Source organism: Chrysemys picta, chromosome 19, assembly GCF_011386835.1.
Source record: "Chrysemys picta bellii isolate R12L10 chromosome 19, ASM1138683v2, whole genome shotgun sequence".
Taxonomy (NCBI): domain Eukaryota; kingdom Metazoa; phylum Chordata; order Testudines; family Emydidae; genus Chrysemys; species Chrysemys picta.
In genome coordinates, this window is record NC_088809.1 from 3,595,385 (window position 1) to 3,613,709 (window position 18,325).

The 18,325-nt window shown below is 40.3% G+C and overlaps 2 protein-coding genes across 4 annotated transcripts in view; both read left to right on the forward strand.

The window, feature by feature from the left end:
- SHPK (sedoheptulokinase) lies at positions 1-11,259 on the forward strand. The gene is made up of 7 exons (XM_005298176.5): positions 1-594; positions 2,102-2,243; positions 4,733-4,916; positions 7,001-7,153; positions 8,325-8,500; positions 9,100-9,300; positions 10,388-11,259. The coding sequence occupies exons 1-7, from the start codon at positions 400-402 to the stop codon at positions 10,780-10,782; spliced, it is 1,446 nt and encodes a 481-aa protein (XP_005298233.2). The 5' UTR covers positions 1-399; the 3' UTR covers positions 10,783-11,259.
- The window catches only part of TRPV1 (transient receptor potential cation channel subfamily V member 1), a 25,771-nt gene continuing 14,446 nt past the window's right edge, over positions 7,001-18,325 (forward strand). Inside the window, exons 1-2 of one of the 3 annotated variants that reach the window (XM_065572928.1) lie at positions 7,001-7,153; positions 9,100-9,210. The gene's annotated coding sequence lies outside the window, so the exon portion shown is untranslated. Of the gene's footprint in view, positions 7,154-8,481; positions 8,501-9,099; positions 9,301-18,325 lie in introns of those variants that run through there. The other 2 variants (XM_042857944.2, XM_005298178.5) reach the window with 2 other exon arrangements.

Sequence of the window (18,325 nt, forward strand, 5' to 3'; positions counted from 1 at the left end):
GTGGCTCCGAGGTTCGTAGTTCAAGGGTCAGCGCAGGCCAGGGCCTAGCCTAAGCCAGTCTGGCGCTGGATTTAACCCTCAGGTGGCTGCTGCTACCCCAGGCCCTCCAGCCCTTGCCCGCTATGGGAGCCCAGAGCCGGTTGGACCTGTTCCCTGGCACTGCCTGTGCATAGGGCAGAGACCTGGGTACCCCTCAGGCAGAGCCACGCTGCCGGTGGAGAGACGAGTAACTGAGAGCCACCCCAAGGAGCAGGGCTGGAGAGTGGGAGGCAGGCTGCAAGGCTGAGTCTCTGCGCCGGTCCCCTGTTGCTGCCTGTGTGTTGGGCATTTACTTGGGCAGCTGGCGGACTGAACACACCCAGTGGTGCAAGAAGTGGCAGCCGCCAGAGGACAACACAAATGATGGCTGATAACCAAGCTATAGGTCTGAGTCCATGTGCTACACCTGGAACTATGTGTGTGTTGGGCATAGATCTGGGCACCACCTCAGTTAAGGCTGCCTTGGTAATCGAGACAGAGCAAGGGCAAATTGTGGCCCAGAGCTGTTCAAGGGAGACACAGGCGCAGGCTGATAGCCTGGCTGCTGGAGCACAGGTGAGACATAAGGAGTGGTATTGTAAGGTAGCACAAGACAGAGGCATTGTGTTTCACCAACACAGCTTTGTGCCACCATGTTATGTCAGGTTTCAGAGTAGCAGCCGTGTTAGTCTGTATCCGCAAAAAGAAGAACAGGAGTACTTGTGGCACCTTAGAGACTAACAAATTTATTAGAGCATGTTATGTCAGCGTCAATGACTTATCAGCGTTGTTTTAATGACTTGCAGGATGCCGCTTGGCTCTTTAAGGGGGAAGAAAGGGAAAGGAGGCAAACCAAGCGGTGGTGGTGGCATGTGTGTCTGTCTGTATATCTGAAATCTAATGTAAAATACTTCTCTTGTGTTGTATGGAAAAAGCCAAGCCAAGTAAGAGTAAAACAGTCTGTTTCTAGAAGGGTCAGTTTTTAAAAAATCAGTGGTTAGGTACCTAAATGGTTAAGTCAAATGAAGCCAGAATTAGTGCTGATTAGTGTTTCTGGCTGTCCTATAATCAGTGTGCAGTGGTGATGTAGCCGTGTTGGTCCCAGGATATATGTGAGACAAGGTGGGTGAGGTAATATATTTTATTAGGTTGGTCCAATAAAAGATATTACCCCACCCACCTTGTCTCTCTACTACAGGCAATGAATACTTTCTTTTCTTTCTAGTGATTTGTGGCGTTTCAAAACAGACACAGCTCTGAGCAATTTCTGAAATGGCACCATAGTTAGCTGCTGTAGCGGACTTGGCTATAGCATGATCGAGTGAACTTACAGCCCAAACCCAAGTTATGTACTTTGCCTGAGAATCTAGAAAACAGTAGAAAGCCCAGATACTTAGATGTATATTTATCAGAACCTTAGAAAAACTTGAAATAGATTTTTCCCCGCACCTTGATCTTGTATGTGATGCTGCTTCACAGGGAACAGAGGCAAACTGCCCTAACCCATTTTGCACTTTACTTCGGGATACAATCATTAACTTCATCAGAGTGCTGCTTAAGTAGGGCATGGTGTGTTAGAAAGAAGCAACAAGATCCTTTCATCTTAAGGGGCTTTTGGTCCACTGTGTCTACTGATACAACCCGGCAAAAACCAGGGCAGAAAGATGGAAGGTACATCTCTATGCTCTTAATGAACTTGTTATGATGCTAGGCCTTGACTTTTGTAGTAGTAAAGGCAGGCACTACAGTAATACAAATAATAAGTAATAATAATAACAGCAGGTAAACCTCATCTTTGTTTATACAATCAAAGTTATATGTTAATAGAATAATTCATATGTATTTGTGTGTGGGTAATTAAACTATAGTTTCTAGCGTATATTATTTAGCCACAAATCATCTAAATTAGTGTATGTTGAAACTTTGAACTATGTAGTAGTAATTCAGCTATAGTAATAGTATATTGTTAAGCTAAATAATAGATGGTGTTCACTTCTAGCTACTGTATCACTGCTTAAGTAAATGCTGTAAACGAATCTAGTAGATTGTCTCAGCACCCTCATAACTGATTTTATGGTTGCAGGGAATGGAGCAAGATGTCCAGAGAATAATAAAAGCCTTGAATGAATGCCTTGCGGCTTTTCCCCGGGAGCACCTTCAAAGGGTTAGTCGCATTGGTATTTCAGGACAAATGCATGGGGTTGTGTTTTGGAAAACAAACCAAGGTAATGTCCATCTTTTGACATGTTTGCTATAAATATTGTAGTATAGAAGTTAAATGGCTGAAGCCATGGAAGATGGATCTATTGACGTTGGAAATCATTTTTAGTTCTGGAATAATCTGTAGAAAACTGCCATAAAACATCTTGATGTTTTATGAAATATAATGGTCAGAAAAAGTCCTGTTAAACATGCATTTCTTCTTAATTGTAGTAGACAGTCATTTACAACCACTCATTCCATTTAATCATGTTGTTGACATACTAATTAAGGATCTGATCTTGTGAATCCTTATGTGAGTGAGTAGTCCCAGTGAAGTCAACAGGGCTATTCACGTGAGGAAGGTTTTGCAGAACTGAGATTCGGAAGGGAATTGAGCCTTTACTATTATCTATCAATTGTCCTCTGTTTGTTACCAAATGAAATGTGCTTATGGAACACACAGTACTCTTTTTATCCCATTCCCCACATGAGCCATTTTAATAGTTGTTGCCTAGTGAGTTGTCTGAATACCTGTCAGTAATTCCTCTTCAGTAGAGAGGTTACTGAGTCTATCTTGCTATGAAAAGTTAGCTAGCCTTACACTTTATGGAAATGTACATAGCATTACCCATACTGCTCTGATCTGGAATGTTGTTTTTAAAGATTCCAGTTTGAACTCAAAATACGAGGAGTGACATTTAATAAATGTAATATTTGAATTGATGTCAGATGTTTTAAAAAAGCCCAAAACATTAAATGAAATGGTTTTCTTATAAGCCATAAATGACAGATGCACAATACTCTTATTGCTGTTGACTCTGAGTATCTGGGAAATGGAAATGCAATTCTGCATGTGTAAGTAGTTGTAGGATTAGCATCCAAGTCACAAGCAACCAAATCGACCTCTGTGACTTATTCACATAGGCCCCAATTCTGCAAATACTCAAGTAAATGTGTAGCTGCATGCATTTGTTTACAAGATTGGGGTTTTAGATTGTAAACTCTGTAGGGCAGGGATTATAATATAGATATTTTTTTTCAGCTACACTGGTGTAAATCCATTGAGGTCGGGACATTACTCCGGATTTCAGAATCTGGTTCCATGTCTTTATTCTCTCTATAACTCACAATACACTCCTATAGCTATTATTATTGAATATTTTTATTATTGCTTAATGTTGAATTCCCTAGTTGAAGCAGAGATTTGCTGTAGACCATAAAACTGATTTTCCGAAAGTACTGATCATTGTCTGTCAGATATTGGCAGGATCTCAATTGCTTTAAGAGATCCTGAACTATTCACCACTGTGATTTTATTTTAAATACTAAAATCATCACCAAGAAGTATATCCAAGGGCTGATGGATTCATGGGTCTGTTGCCTACTTTCTAGCTGTCCCATGAGTGCTGCATAACAAAACCTCATGACTCCATCAGCCGCTTAAATTCTCATGTGGAGGTGCTTAATATTTCATTTCAGAAAGCCACATGTCACTTTTTGTTTTAAATTTCTGTATTCAACAACATGAAGGAGAATGTTTGTTTGCTCTCACTACTTTGAGTAGATTAAGTGAAACCGCATACTCTCTATTGCGAATTACATTTTAATGGCATCCTTTAGGGTTAGCTTTGTGGTTAATAATAGTTCTTAGAATCAATTTTAAAACTAGAAAATGAGATGAAGTGGAAATACAGTTGAAATAGACTTAAAGGAACAGGTATCAAAGGAAGTGGGGATGGTTGCTGTATTGTTTACCTGGAGAGAGACCTATTTAGCTCTCTCCCTCCACGCAATTGCTAGAGATAATAAAGTATCTGACTTGCTGCACCCAACCCGAAAGTGAGAACTCTGGTTTTTCTCCGACAGAAAGTAAATAAGATAGAAATGGACTTTGGACGCTTCACATAATACTATAACTTTTACATTTTGTTTAAAGTTGCTCTGTATGAGAGTGAAGTCCAGGAGCTGTATCAAAGTTTCAATTCAGGCTAGTGGAGACACTGGTCGTCGTAGAATAATGCCTTCTGCCATGCTTGGTATAAGCTCCCTCTTTGCCAGTGTGGCTTAACTTCTATGGGTGAGAGCCTCACTCCCCCTGTGGCTTCTTTATACTATGTAAAAGGGCTGGAGCAGTGTAAAGGGTCCATAAAAGCCCTCTATCTGGCCAGGGAATGACTTCCCCAGCACAGGAACTGTGGAAGGCAGCTATAATGTGACATTCTGTCTTATCTCGATCATTACCTGTGCCTGTTCATATGGCTATTATGGGTACTAGGAGGACAGAGCTAAAGCCTATGGACAGCATTTTTTTCCCCTTCATCTCAGGGTAATTTTATGGCAGATTATTCAGGGCTGGAAAACATGATTGGTTAGTTTGACTATAGTCAGTACTGGCATATTTTTTGAAGTGTTAAATGTGTCTTTGTAGAATAATTTGAGTCACAGGAATTGAAAGGTGCCAGACCAACTGCAGTTAATTATGCTGTGCTTCTCAAATACTGCCAAATTTCAGGTTGCAAATGGGCCAAGAGTGGAACTGGTCACACCTTTCAGCCTGGAGAAGTCAGTCATCTGATTACGTGGCAAGATGGCCGCTGCAGCAGCAGTTTCCTCTCTTCTCTTCCTCAACCACAGTCACATCTCAGCTTGGCTACAGGATTTGGATGTACCACAATCTACTGGTATTTGAAGAACAGGTAGAAGCCTGTGACTTCAGCTGTATTCATTCGATTTTCTGTATCATGCCGTTTCATTAGCAGTTTCTTGGCTGGAATTTAAGCCACAGTCAGTGTTCTTGTAGAAGGTTAATACTGGCTCACGGTCTGCAGCTGTATATTTCTTCCTATCCATCATAATGCACTAGCAGGAGGAGACTTGTGAGATGAAGCAGAACTTCCCTTTAATCATAATATTAATTAAATGGCTGAAGATTATTTCAAATGGAAGTATTAAACATTAACCATATACAACTGAGTTTGATATTCTCTCATCCTTCTAATAAAAAATACCACAGAACACTTAACAAGAAAAGAAACACCTCTGGTTATACATGAACGGAAACATCATCAGTTAATATAGTTTGAACCCTATAGTTGTGCCTTAAGCATAGTTCCTATATATACTTATGAAAATCTAAAATATGTTGGGGGAGTTGTTTTGAGCCAATTCCTGCAATGTACTAAGAGAATTGGGCCCTACATTAGCTGCTGTTCCCTTCCCTCTTAGGCACTAAACAGTCCTACCAAGCCTCTGATGAGGTTTTATTCATAATCTGCTGGGTTGTCACATGCTTTGCATGGGACACAGTTTTTAACTTACAATTTGCCTGCAGCCATAGCAGGGTGTGGAATCCACAGAACCTTTGCGTAGATTCTGAAACCATTTCAGCTTCAATAAGCTATTACATTTCCCAAAGTGTCACTGTCTTCCACGTCAAGTAGGAGTTCAGTTTTGCTAAAAGGAATAAAAGACTCTTGATCTTGCATTCCTCCTGAAGTTTGTTTAGATGGTATCTGGAACGTGGTTGATCTCTCCACACTCATTTTTATACTGTTATTTTCATCCTTGGTACTTTTGCTTTAATACATATATTGAGCACCCTAATTCAACTGGATGGAATTAAGATTTTTTTCAGATGTTCCAAAGCTGAGAGCAGGACATCTCTGTGCAAGTATGCTGCTGTTTCTCTCTTTATAACAGGCTTTGCAGCTGTGTACTTTGCCACAAAGAACTTGTGTATTAAAACTGTTTCCCCCATCTCCCCGTAGGAGTGAGTATTGTGCATGGTAACACACCATAAATCCAATTGCATGGAAAAACTAGGACTTGATCACTGAGGCAGTCTTTATAGTTGGTTCTGTGCAATTTTGATTGTGAGATTCTGCGTGTTTCTAAAGTTCTCTGGAGTGATAGAAGCAATCTTGTCTTTTATAAAGGATGCAGTTACTGATGGGACAGAGTTAATGTAATATTTGACTAATATTAAGGACCCTTAGGAGTTACTCCTCATTGTCTTTACTTAATATTGCTCTGCATCATTTGACTTTCGTGGCGCTATTTGTTTCCTTTTATACACAGCAAGGAATTCAGTAATACTCCTCTGCAACAGTGTAATGAAGTTTTATTGCAAAGTAACAATTCACTGAAGAACATTAGACACACATTTCAATGTTTTCTATTTTTCTTCAATAAGCAGCTTTTTTGTTTTTCCTCAGACACTCACTGTTGAATCATTTTTACAGTAAACCTCAAGTAGCCTATTCAGAATGTTTGGAAAAGATCTAATTGTATTATTGGCCTCAAAACCAGGTGCTAATGGAGTAACTGCGGTGTTGGAGGTAGATGCTAGAGATAGTTGAAATTTTTTCTTGAAATTTGTTTTTTATCAACAAAGAATGCTGTGTTTTTGTTTTTATATCAAAACAAATGTTTGCAGAGAAATGTCTAATTTCTACTAAATTTTGAGTTGCCAAAAATGATTTTTTTCCTTAATTCGGATTTTTGGTTTTTCTATAAAAACCAAAACGTTTTGAAGAAAGTTTTTGATAAAAACAATTTTTGTAGTCAAATTTTTTTTGTGGGGAGAAAAAATGTTTCCTAACCAGCTCTAGTGGAGCTCTTGTTTTCTAAGGATTTCTCTCACTCAATTATTAACATATGTTTCCAGACAGTTTCTTTTGTCATGTGTTTCCGGTTTTGTCCTGAATATCAACTACAAATGGAAACTGTTAGCAAGTGGATGTTTAACAAAGCAGCTGTTGTTTTGTTGTTGTTTAAATAGCCCAGATTTTCTGAAGCCTTATGATGCAGCTGGTACCATCCACGACTACGTGGTTGCCATGTTGTGTGACCTGGAAAGGCCACTGATGTCCGTCCAGAATGCTGCCAGCTGGGGATATTTTAATTGCAGAAGTAAAAGCTGGAATACTGAGATGTAAGTGACAGTCATCCAGTGGATTTTATTTATTGTCTGTCCCAGATGATGTGAATACTCCTCCCAGGCAGGGGGTGGTTGAAAGCTGCTCCCTCTGATGGTTGTTTGGCCCTTTGCTAAATGAGTCTGTGTGACTCACTCCAGTTTGTGGTGGGCAAGTACATCACATAAAACCTCATCACTGTTGGCCATCACTGGCATTGTCATTTTTAGAAACCCTAAGAGAAGGCATTACTGACTGACTCAGCAAAGAGGCTATGGATACTGAATTATTTGCTTCCTTCCTGCCAGGGTTCTTTCTAGGGCATGGATGAGGTACAGTGGTGGGACAGAGTGGGTCAACTGTCTATGCTATATCTACATGCTGGTTAAAGAGAATTTCACTCTTCAGTGCCTTCAGCTGAGCTCTTTCATAAGCATTAAAATTCACTTAGTGTCATTTAAAAGGTGTCAGGCTACCGGGCATTTGATGAGACCTCAGTTTTATTCTTTTTTTTTTTTTTAAATGACTTGCTCTTTCAGGGGGTGGAGTCCAGGGCCCTATACATTTCAGGGATCAGTTTGGGCCACGACTCCAGAGTGAAAAGATCTTCTAACAGTGAAGGTAAAATACTTTCTAGCCCATTGAAAGGGTAACAGAAGCTTGGATTTGTCTCACTGAGCTTTTTCTGACTTGAAGTAGTGGTTGTAGTCAAGTAGCCTATACTCACATTGACGTTTGTTTGTTGTAGCTAGCATTTGCTCTTTTGTTTTTGACCTGCTAACCCTCTGCATGAGAGTTTCCTGGGAGCCAGTGTTCTTTAGCACTTGAAAATTGGTTATATGTCTGTTCTTTTGATTGTCCCTTACCATACTGCTTGGCTATGTGACTTTGGTGGTTTGAACACGTGATCCCTGCTAGATCAAATCAAGGATAAATGTAGGGGGATTTATTTACTCTTCTGGGCTATTCTGTACAAAACTGTTTTAGTTTTTAGCCAACATAGCCAATGGAACTGGAGGTCTGAACTTGTCCAAGGCAGAGCTAATTGAGTGGGCAAAAGATTCTGTAAACCCAGCAGCCACAAGCACATGGTCAGGTTAGCCTGTGACCTCAGGGATGTTCACATAGCCAGGTTGCATGCTGTAGTATTGACTTATCTATCTAGATATAATTTTTTTTTGGTTGCAGTTTGAGAGAATCTGGCTTTCCTCTTGACTTGCTTCCTGAAGTGGGTGACCCTGGTGACATTGCAGGGAGGATGTCCCATGACTGGCATGGAATACCAAAGGGAACGGAAGTGGGAATTGCTCTGGGAGATTTCCAGTGCTCTGTTTATTCTTGTATGACTGAGAGGACTGATGCAGGTATTATTATACAGCTGGGACACAACAACTACAGTTGTTACGAACACTTCAGGAATGGAGGTTGTTCATAACTGAACAAAACATGGTTGATCTTTCAAAAGTTTACGACTGAACATTGACTTAATACAGCTTTGAAACTTTACTCTGCAGAAGAAAAATGATACTTTTAACCATCTTAATTTGAATGAAACAAGCACAGAAACAGGTTCCTTGCCTTGTGAAATCTTTTTTTAAACTTTGCCTTTATTTTTATTTTTAGTAGTTCAGGTTTATCACAGTACTGTACTTGCTCTCTTTTTTTTTTTTTTTTTGGTCTGATTCGAAATGAAGCGTGTGGTTACCTGGTCAGTTTATATCTCTGCTGTTTGTAATGCTGAGGTTCTACTGTAAGACCTTTCAATAGGTCTGAGTACCATTTTCCTAGTCTGTGAAAGGACTAATAAAGTTTTTCCATTAATACCATAACACTCTTTTTTGCCTGACTGTTGTTCCTAGCTCGGTATTTATATTGTGCTCAGCACGACAGTATGTGGATAACTTATTTTCCTCTTTCAAGGTAGCTTGTTAAAAGATTAAATCTTTTCTTTCTTGTGTTGTAGTTCTCAATATCAGCACCTCTGCTCAGCTGACAGTCCCCATGCCCTTGGGATTCCAGCCTCCAGAGACACCAGCTTCCTTGTCAGCTGTTGCCTATTTTCCTTATTTTGATGGTAACTATCTGGCAGTGGCAGCATCACTCAACGGAGGAAATGTGCTGGCAACATTTGTGGATATGTTGGCACGCTGGATGGCGGAGTTGGGTAAAGTATTTTGGGGACAGACAAGGCTTAATATGGGAGTTGGTCAGCAAGATATGAGGGACTGAGTCAAAGCAGCGAGTCTTGTACAGCAGTGGTTTTCAACCTGTGGTCTGCACCTCCATTCAGAATTTTCTAGTGGTCTGTAAATGAAATAAGGTTGAAAACCATAGTTGTACAGTATGTGTCATGTGTATCAGAAATCATGTAGCATGTGATTCGTTCCCACTGTAGCGCTAGAATTTCCTACAACAATTAGGGGACACGCTGAGAACAACACTAACAGGAGCCTGCATTTGGATTGTGTCTGGGTTTTGTTTTTGTTTTTTTGTTTCAAGCACTTGAGTGAGTGAGAATATCTTTGTGGGTTCCATTTCAGAAGGAAACATTTTCAAAGGAAAAATTATAGGTCAATAAATCAGAAGTGAATCACTAATTTCCATGTTCATAGAGACTAGAAAGAGTGACTTGATTATGTTAATTGCCTTGAATTGCAGTTTTCACAGAACTTTAAATGCTTAATGGACTTTAAAGAGCCAGATTTAGTGCAGTATCATAAAAAACAATCATGTCATTTCCCCCAAGTGCTTTAAAATGTGATGTCACAACTTCTTTGATATCCTTCCCTTGAGTTGTCTCAGTGCAACAGTAAATTCTAAAATCCTTCCAACCAATGTTTGTGACCTTTGCACTGTCAGCATAGAAGGTGGATATGATTGCCCCTATTAAGAAAAGGTCACTAGTTGGTTAGTTTCCAAACATGCAAGATTACCTTTACTGTTGCTTTTTCATTTTAATTGAGCCAATAGCTAATGTTTCAGAGAAAACTGTTCCATTACCAGAACTGCAGTGTTTATAATCAGAAAAGACTTCTTGGATCAAAATACTTTGGATGAGGAGTTCGTATTCCTGCAAAAGTGATCTCCTTAGGGACAGGAGAAGCCAAATACACAGTGTTCTGTTGAGCCAGCATACACCACTGAAACAGCCCACGGCATCATTAGCATACTTTAAGTCTCCAGCATTCATCTCTGACAGGTGAAAGGGACACCAGGCTGACAAAATTAGTAACACCATTTCCTTTTGACAGGGTATGAAGTTCTAGAGTCCAATGTCTATACACAAATGATCAACGCAGCCTTGGCCCAAAATGATACCAGACTCTCAATCTGCCCAACTGTATTTGGAGAAAGGCACATGCCTGAGCAACTGGCTTCAGTGACTAGTATCACTGCTTCTGATCTCTCTCTGGGTCACGTAACCAGAGCTTTGTGCCATGGGATCATTCAGAATCTGCATTCCATGTTGCCATTGCAACACCTGAAAGAGGCAGGAGTGAAGAGAATTCTGGGAAGTGGAAGTGCCCTTTCCAAGAATGAGGTGCTGAAGCAAGAAGTGGAGAAAATTTTTCCATTTCCTGTGATCTATGGAAAGGATGTGGATGCAGCCGTGGGTGCTGCAATGGTGATGCTGCACAGAAGATAAATCCATAGTTCAGGATTGTCCGATATAAAGTTGTTGTTTTTTTCTGGACATATCAACACTTCCTTTCTGTTTCCTCAACGTTCCTGATGTTGCTTTTAATCTACCATCCCACTCCGTATGGAGAAGAACAGCTTGCATTAATGTCCCTCTCTGGTTCCAAATGTACTCAGGGTCCTGCTTGCCCTTACGTTGTCATTCCTAATTGTGCATCGAGAACTAATTATCACATGAAATTTGGCTGCATGAAGGGAAAAGATCCATTAAGTTTGGGTTGAAGATAATACTTCATCATAGGCTCATTTTCCTGTTAGGAAAGAAGCCTGGGATGGCTAAGACGAGCCAGTGTCTGTTGGTAATGGCATCTGTAGCCTTTGTTAGAGATGTTTTGTGGTTAAACTATCTCTTTCCATATATATGTGCTACACGATGGGGCCTAAAAGTGCTACTGTAATACAAATAAAATAATAATTTACCATATCTTATACACTGAAGAGTCTCTCTCTCTCTCTCTCTCTCTCTGAAGGGCTGAGCACCTTTTTGGCTCTTAAGTAACAGTAAAATGTTAGGGAAGGTTATAGGATCAGTGAAGTACATTGCTGCTGATCCAAGTTAGATTCATGACTAGCTCGTATAATGACTTTTATAAACATCAGTGCTCACGCTTCAGAGTGCAGATTGGTTACCAGCTGGGGGTCAGGAAGGTATTTCTCTCATGTTTTAATGCACAATTATTTACAGTAGTGTGTGTGGAGTGGAGCTTCCCCTGAAGAATTCAGCGTTAGCAGGATATTTGACTAGATGGTTCATTGGGCTTTTCTTTTGTTCTACAAAAGTTATAGTAACGCTCCTGATAGATCCATTCCCCTCTCTTCTTATCATAGTTGTTGCCAGGGAGAGGTGAAATGTGCTCACGTGTGTCAGCCCAAGAACGTCCTTTCCGTTTTTCTTGATACGTTCTATTTTAAGGAGTTTATAACTCTCTGCCTTTTATATATTGGAAGGAACTAAGCCTTGGCATAGCAACTTGCAGGCTGGATTAAAATCTTTTTTCAGTTTTGAGCATTGTTCATGTGAACTTTCCATAAGTCTCTGGGTTTCTATCCCATGTGCCATGGTCCTAAAGCACCCCACTGATCATTGTACACTCTCTCCTTTATTTTAAGGTAAAAGCATTTGTATTTTATTTCATCATCCAGGAGAAGCTGGACATGCATTTCGTTACTTGAAAGAGAGGGAAGTAAATAAAGTGGTTTCATATTATCTGGGTACAATTTTATTAACTAGAAGCATCTGTTTTAACTGAAATTTGGACCTGCATATCCATCTTGTTCATTAGCAGCATTGGGACTGACTCATATTGTCTTAATGAGAAATCTGCTTCCTATCCCAGGGCTCTAAATCCACAGACTTTAATTAAAGTGATGGATTAATCCCCTGCCTCCTCATGACCATTCTTTTCCATGTGGTGGGTAAAGAGCCATTGGCGTGATCAGGAAACACAGACAAAGTGTAGAACATAAGAACGGCCATACTGGGTCAGACCAAATGTCCATCTAGCTCAGTATCCTGTCTTCTGACAGTGGCCATTGCCTAGTGCCCCAGAGCGAATGAACAGAACAGGTAATCATCAAGTGATCCATCCCCTGTCGCCCACTCCCAGCTTCTGGCAAACAGGGGCTAGGGACACCATCCCTGTCCATCCTGGCTAATAGCCATTGATGGACCTATCCTCCATGAACTTATCTAGTTCTTTTTTGAACCCTGTTATAGTCTTGGCCTTCACAACACCCCCTGGCAAGGAGTTCCACAGGTTGACTGTGCGTTGTGTGAAATAATACTTCAGTTTGTTTGTTTTAAACCTGCTGCCTATTCATTTCACTTGGTGGCCTCTAGTTCTTGTGTTATGAATAGTTGAAGGTTATGGTAAAAGACCCTATTTTTTAGCACTTTGTTTTAATTTGGCTAGTTATATTGTATTTGTGCATCAGCAGATCTTCCCTTTTTTGAATGATACTGCCAGGAGCCAATAACATTTTCCCCTTCAAAAACTAGGTCTTTGCAGCTGCCGCTTATTAATCCTTGAATCCAGCTGAGCCAGTTTCAGGGAGCTGGTAAAATCTGGAATATGGTTCATTACTGTGCTTCATCGAGACAAGAATTTCCCTGATTAATAGAGTCATAGACTTTAAAGTCAGAAGGGATCTTCATGATCATCTAGTCTGACCTCCTGCACATTGCAGGCCACAGAACCTCACCTCTCCACTCCTATCATAGACCCATAACCTCTGGCTGAGTTACTGAAGTCCTCAAATCATGATTTAAAGATCTCAAGTTACAGAGAATCCACCATTTACCCTAGTTTAAACCTGCAAGTGACCCATGCCCTATGCTACAGAGGAAGGCAAACCCCCCCCCAAGGTCTCTGCCAATCTGACCTGCAGGAAAATTCCATCCTGCTCCAAATATGGTGATTAGATAGACCCTGAGCATGTGGGCAAGACCCACCAGTCAGACATCTGGGCAAGAATTCTCTGTAGTAACTCAGAGTCCTCCCCATCTACTGTCCCATCACCAGCTGTGTTTGTTAACACTCCTAGCATATCTCTTGTCACTTCTGTCTTCTTTTGCCACCTGATGAGAAAGGATGTGTGCAGAGTTTACTCAAGACCTAGGCACCATTTAAGCCTCAGATGTATGTAGGACCCATTGCACAGGGGTAACTTTCACCGTTTTATTATTTATATGCTGCCGCAAGTTGACTGATCACATCCAAACCAGGTCCTGGCCCAGTCTAATACAAACAAACACAGTATTTAGGACAACGGTTGAGGCATGGGAAGGTGCAGAGACCTTAGTAGGTGAGGCAAGAGCAGGACAGTAGCATCTTCACGAGAAAAGGAGATCAGATGGGGAGGGGAGGCCCTTGATGCACAGGAGATGGGAGGATGTTCCAAAAGTGTCCATCCATGGGTGGGAAGGGTCAGAGAAAGTCTGAAGCCAGGAATGGGAGATGGAGACAAAAGAAGCACTTAGCAAAAAGAGATGGAGAAAAGCCTAGGAAGCGAGATGGGGCATGAGAGACATGATCACAGCGCCTCAGGGGTGTCGTCTTTTTTTGAAGTAAAAGGCAGTAATAGGGATGATTGAATTATGACTCTGAAAATCTAGCTACTGCAGCTGAAGCACTTAACTCTCCTTCCTCATAGTTCTGAAAAGCTGGATGTGATTATCTTAGTGGATAGTCCAGCATAATGAGGTTTACTGGATGTTTCACTGTGCATTGTAATTCTGTTGTGTTGCTGAGACTGACTGCTGTCATGACTCACAGCAATGTGCAGAGCGATGATGCGAGAGGAAATATGGCCCTGTGGTGGGGGCACTATGGTGGGACTTGGGACCTATGTTCAAGTCCCTGCTTTGCCGCAGGTTTCTCGTGCAAGTCACTTGATTTCTCTATTTGCCTGTGGTACAACCATAATGGGGGCCATGTTGTACTCGCTCTGAAGACTCTTGTTCTCTAGTTATTCCCTGCATTGTAGGTAGATACCGGTAGGCTTGGACCTCACTGCTATTCTCCATTGTTCAGACATAGTAGGCCTGATTATGTACTTTTCATACGCTCGTGAAAAATCTGGAGTGACTCTCTTGAACTGGAGCTACCTCCATGTAAGTGGGATCAGAATCAGAATTCTAGCCACTTTGGCCAGCCCCTCCAGACTTATGCTGAATGCATCTCATCTGATCTGGAGAATCTAGCCTGTTTACACTGGTGTAAGAAAGATCAGAATTGGGCCCTAACCTGCCATTATTATTTAATTTAGGCTCTTCCAAAAATCATCCATTGTGAAATTGGCTTATACAGCAACTGACCCTGTTGAAAAGCTTTGGTACATCGTGCATTTTGATAGAAAACTGCACTGTTTCATCTGTCCTCAGGAATTACCTAGAATTCTGTTTGACTTTGGTACAGATGTAAGATCTGTCAAATGCTGCCAGATCTATCAAGGAGGGAATAAGTATGTCAAACGTTTTATCAGAACACAGTTTGCTAATAATAACAGAGAAGCTGAAGAAAAACTGTCACACTGAAATGTTCATGTTGCCCTTTTTTCTTATCTACAAGTGCTGGGAACATTTCAGTCTCCCCCCCCCCCCACCCCCGTTTGGAATTGGTAAACGTTAACCCTTCCTACATCAATTGATTCAGCAATTGTGAGCTCATCACACAACGCTGACAAACAGCCACTACAGTTCTAGGAGGTTTTATTTTACATGACACTTCCTTCGGGTTATCTGTGGCAATGTGGTATCTTGCATAGCAATCTGCTAGGCAGAGGCCTGGCTGCAAGATCAATTAGGGACCCTTCTGCCTTATGTCCTTCAATATGTGATTCTTTCCCATAGCAGACTTTATACTGGGGACAAGTGCCCAGGTTTGTTTGGTTTTGTTTTTAAATAGAGGATCGATTCGATTCTAAAGAAATTTTGTTGGAAACTTGCCTCCAGTGACTCCCGTGAGCAAGACATAAATAGGATAAGCTGTAGGTCACACATTCCTGCAGGCAAGCTCAGATTCTGCAGTCTTCCTCTTTCTTTTGTGTGTGTTGTCCCCTCACTTCCCCCCCCCCCAACCCTCTCTAGCTATAGCAAACTGCCACTCTGTCTCTGGTTTCATTCACATCCTCTGGCTGCTTTCATTTTCCTTTATGGATACATTGAGACTTTCTGTTTCCAGGATGTCTGAAATCTGGAGAGGTATCTATGACCGAATGTGGACACTGGGTGCTTGACTCTTCTCTTCTCTACTTGTTTAACTCCATTGACTTCAAGAGGAATTGCTCCAGATGTACTGTTGGATAAGCCAGAACAGAATCAAACCCTGCTGTTCGAATATAAACTCAAACTCTGATAGTCAGTGGGTAGATCAGGTGCTAAATGCTCACTTGGTCCTACAACCAAATACCTAGTTCGCTTATATCAGTGAAGAAGTAGTTCCTTCAAGTAGCACCAGCTGAGGATCTGGTCCATCATTGTTAATTTATACTTAAGCATTAATAAACAGGCATTTTATTTGTTCTGAACAAAATGTCATAGGCTGTTTTGATTCATGTAATTACAATGTGCGGTGACTATTGCAGCATCCCTTTGCATACATGTTAAGGCCAGAAAGGGCCTTTGTGATCATCTAGTCTGATCTCCTACGGCCCACAGGCCAGAGATTTCACCCAGTGATTCCTGTGTCAAGTCCAAAGCTTCTGGCTGGGCTAGAGCAAAGCTTTTAGAATTGCTTTGTCTTTCTAGCCCATTCCTTGAAGTCGATATCCTAGACAGAAGGACAGATTAATAAAATCTGCCTGCCTGAGGTAAGGAAATGCTTCAGGTGATCAAACTGCACTTACATTAATTTTTCACAGCTGAGTAAGGTAAGCATGTATTATTTCAATAAAACGTGGTGTGTAAACAGATTAATAAAATGGTGTTTAGATTTGTTTTTTAATTGGTTTTCGAAGTTCATCAACTCTGTTTGTAATCCAACTCTTCTTTGGATAGTATGTAGATCTTTATTATAACCTCACTAACAGCGACTGCAAAGATGAACGATCTCAGAAAAGATCTCTACAAACTTTCACATTAAGTGATGTGTACAGCTGAACCACAAAAACATTCAGCCTGGGAAAGTCAGTTGTATCTGTGAAGAGGAAATCTGGAAAGGAGTGTCCATTGCTAAATGTAATTTGAAGAAAAAAAAAATCTGGGATTCTTGTAAAGAGCTTTGATACACTCTCGGGAATAGCTGCTGCTGTTACTTCTGCTTCTAGGATAGTTCTTAATTATTATATTAGTCAAGTTAATGTTCTAGTGCACATCCTCAGACTTACAAAATGATCCGAGTGTAGAACAATCCCGCAGACAAACGAAGTGGAGGGAAGATCTGTGATGTTGCTCCGAACAAATCACCTAAGAAGAGAGGACTCCTGAAAACTGTAGGGGAAAAAACTCCTGTAGATCAGAGAGTACTTATTGAGACTGGATTATTTTGCAGAAGGTGGCATTTTTTGGAGCTTTTGTAAGTCTTGCATGTATATTTGAATAGCATGCTTGTGCACTGTTTGTAAATTACCCTTTGGTATTTATCACTAGTTGTGGTTCAGTTGGAGGCTCTTATAAGCAATATTTTCATTTATCTTGTTGTATAGGATTGAATCTTGATATACACTGGATTAGAAGAGCCCAAATTAGATACATTTTATCTGGATAGCACATGAGAAATTTAAAGACAAAATATCTTTCCAGTGAATTTTTAAGTCTCTGTGGAAGATGTTTATATCTTGCAAATTCAGACCTGGCATATTGATAAGGCAATGAGAAAAAGGTCATTGTGCTGCTGCCTATACTCTGCCTGTTCTGTAGAGAAATAAAGGTCTCCAGGTTCCAGTCTGACATTTTTTGCCAGATGTACATTCGCTTAAAGGACACAACTCCACTCCTCCAAAAAAAGAGAGGGGAAAAAAAAAACCCCAATCCCAAACCAAAAATCATTCTTTAAACTCACTGTTGATTATTTCAGGGAACATTTTATAGTTCTTAAGTATTTTAATATCAAACTGTAAATGAAAAGTTATTTTTTGCATTATTTCTTGTTTACAGAATAATTTAAGATATTAGGAAAAGTTCTTTTTCTATTTATTTCTATTTATTTTTGTGAGAGACCCACAGAACTAGAAATTTAAGCAAAAATGCACCCCAAAGCTAAATTATGGTAGATGTCATTTTAACATTTTCTATTTTTGTTTTATTGTTGATGCTGTAAATGTATATTTATGAATATTTTAAGAATGTTATACATATTTTGTATTGTTATTGAAAATTCAAACAGACAACAACATTCTCATTCCATGTTTACTTCCATAGAAAATTGTATAGGTGCCGTTGATTTAGAGGTTAATGAATCCAACTGAACTAAAACTCCTGATATAACTTTAACTGTGGTCTTGCTAACTCGCCACCATAAGCACGTTTGAGGTCACTGGTCGGCTATTGCTTGTATACATAATAATTCTTAGCATGGTGGTCTGTTTATAGCTGAGGAGGGCATTTGCTGTTACAGGATTTCATAAAACCCTTGTTTTCAAAACATTAGATTTTCCAGACAATCTGGGATTTCAGGAAATGTTTCGTAGTAGAGCATTGCACACACTCTCAAATCTGGCTGTGGCAAAGTTCAAAAGGGGTACAGTGAATTGCTTTCTCTACTACTGATCCTCCAGAGTACTTTACATCTAATAATGATATGAGCAGCAGTTCCTACCCCATGTCACATTCCCCTCAATGTATCAGTGTTTCCCTCATTTCCTCTTGATCACACTGCATTGTTTAAAACACTTTAATAATAAAACAGTCTAGAAACAGTCATAATTTTAGCATGGCAAGGTAGATGAGGTAATATATTTTATTAGACCAACTTCTGTCGAATAAAAGATGTTACCTCACCCATCTTGTCTAATATCCTGGGACCATCATGGCTACAACACCACTTCATTTT

Bases quoted from the DNA above. Each gene is read 5' to 3' on its own strand.
- SHPK (XM_005298176.5), top strand. From the start codon at position 400: ATGATGGCTGATAACCAAGCTATAGGTCTGAGTCCATGTGCTACACCT. The intron at 595-2,101 runs GTGAGACATAAG...TTATGGTTGCAG, and splicing joins GCCTGGCTGCTGGAGCACAG to GGAATGGAGCAAGATGTCCA. The intron at 8,501-9,099 runs GTATTATTATAC...CTTGTGTTGTAG, and splicing joins GACTGAGAGGACTGATGCAG to TTCTCAATATCAGCACCTCT.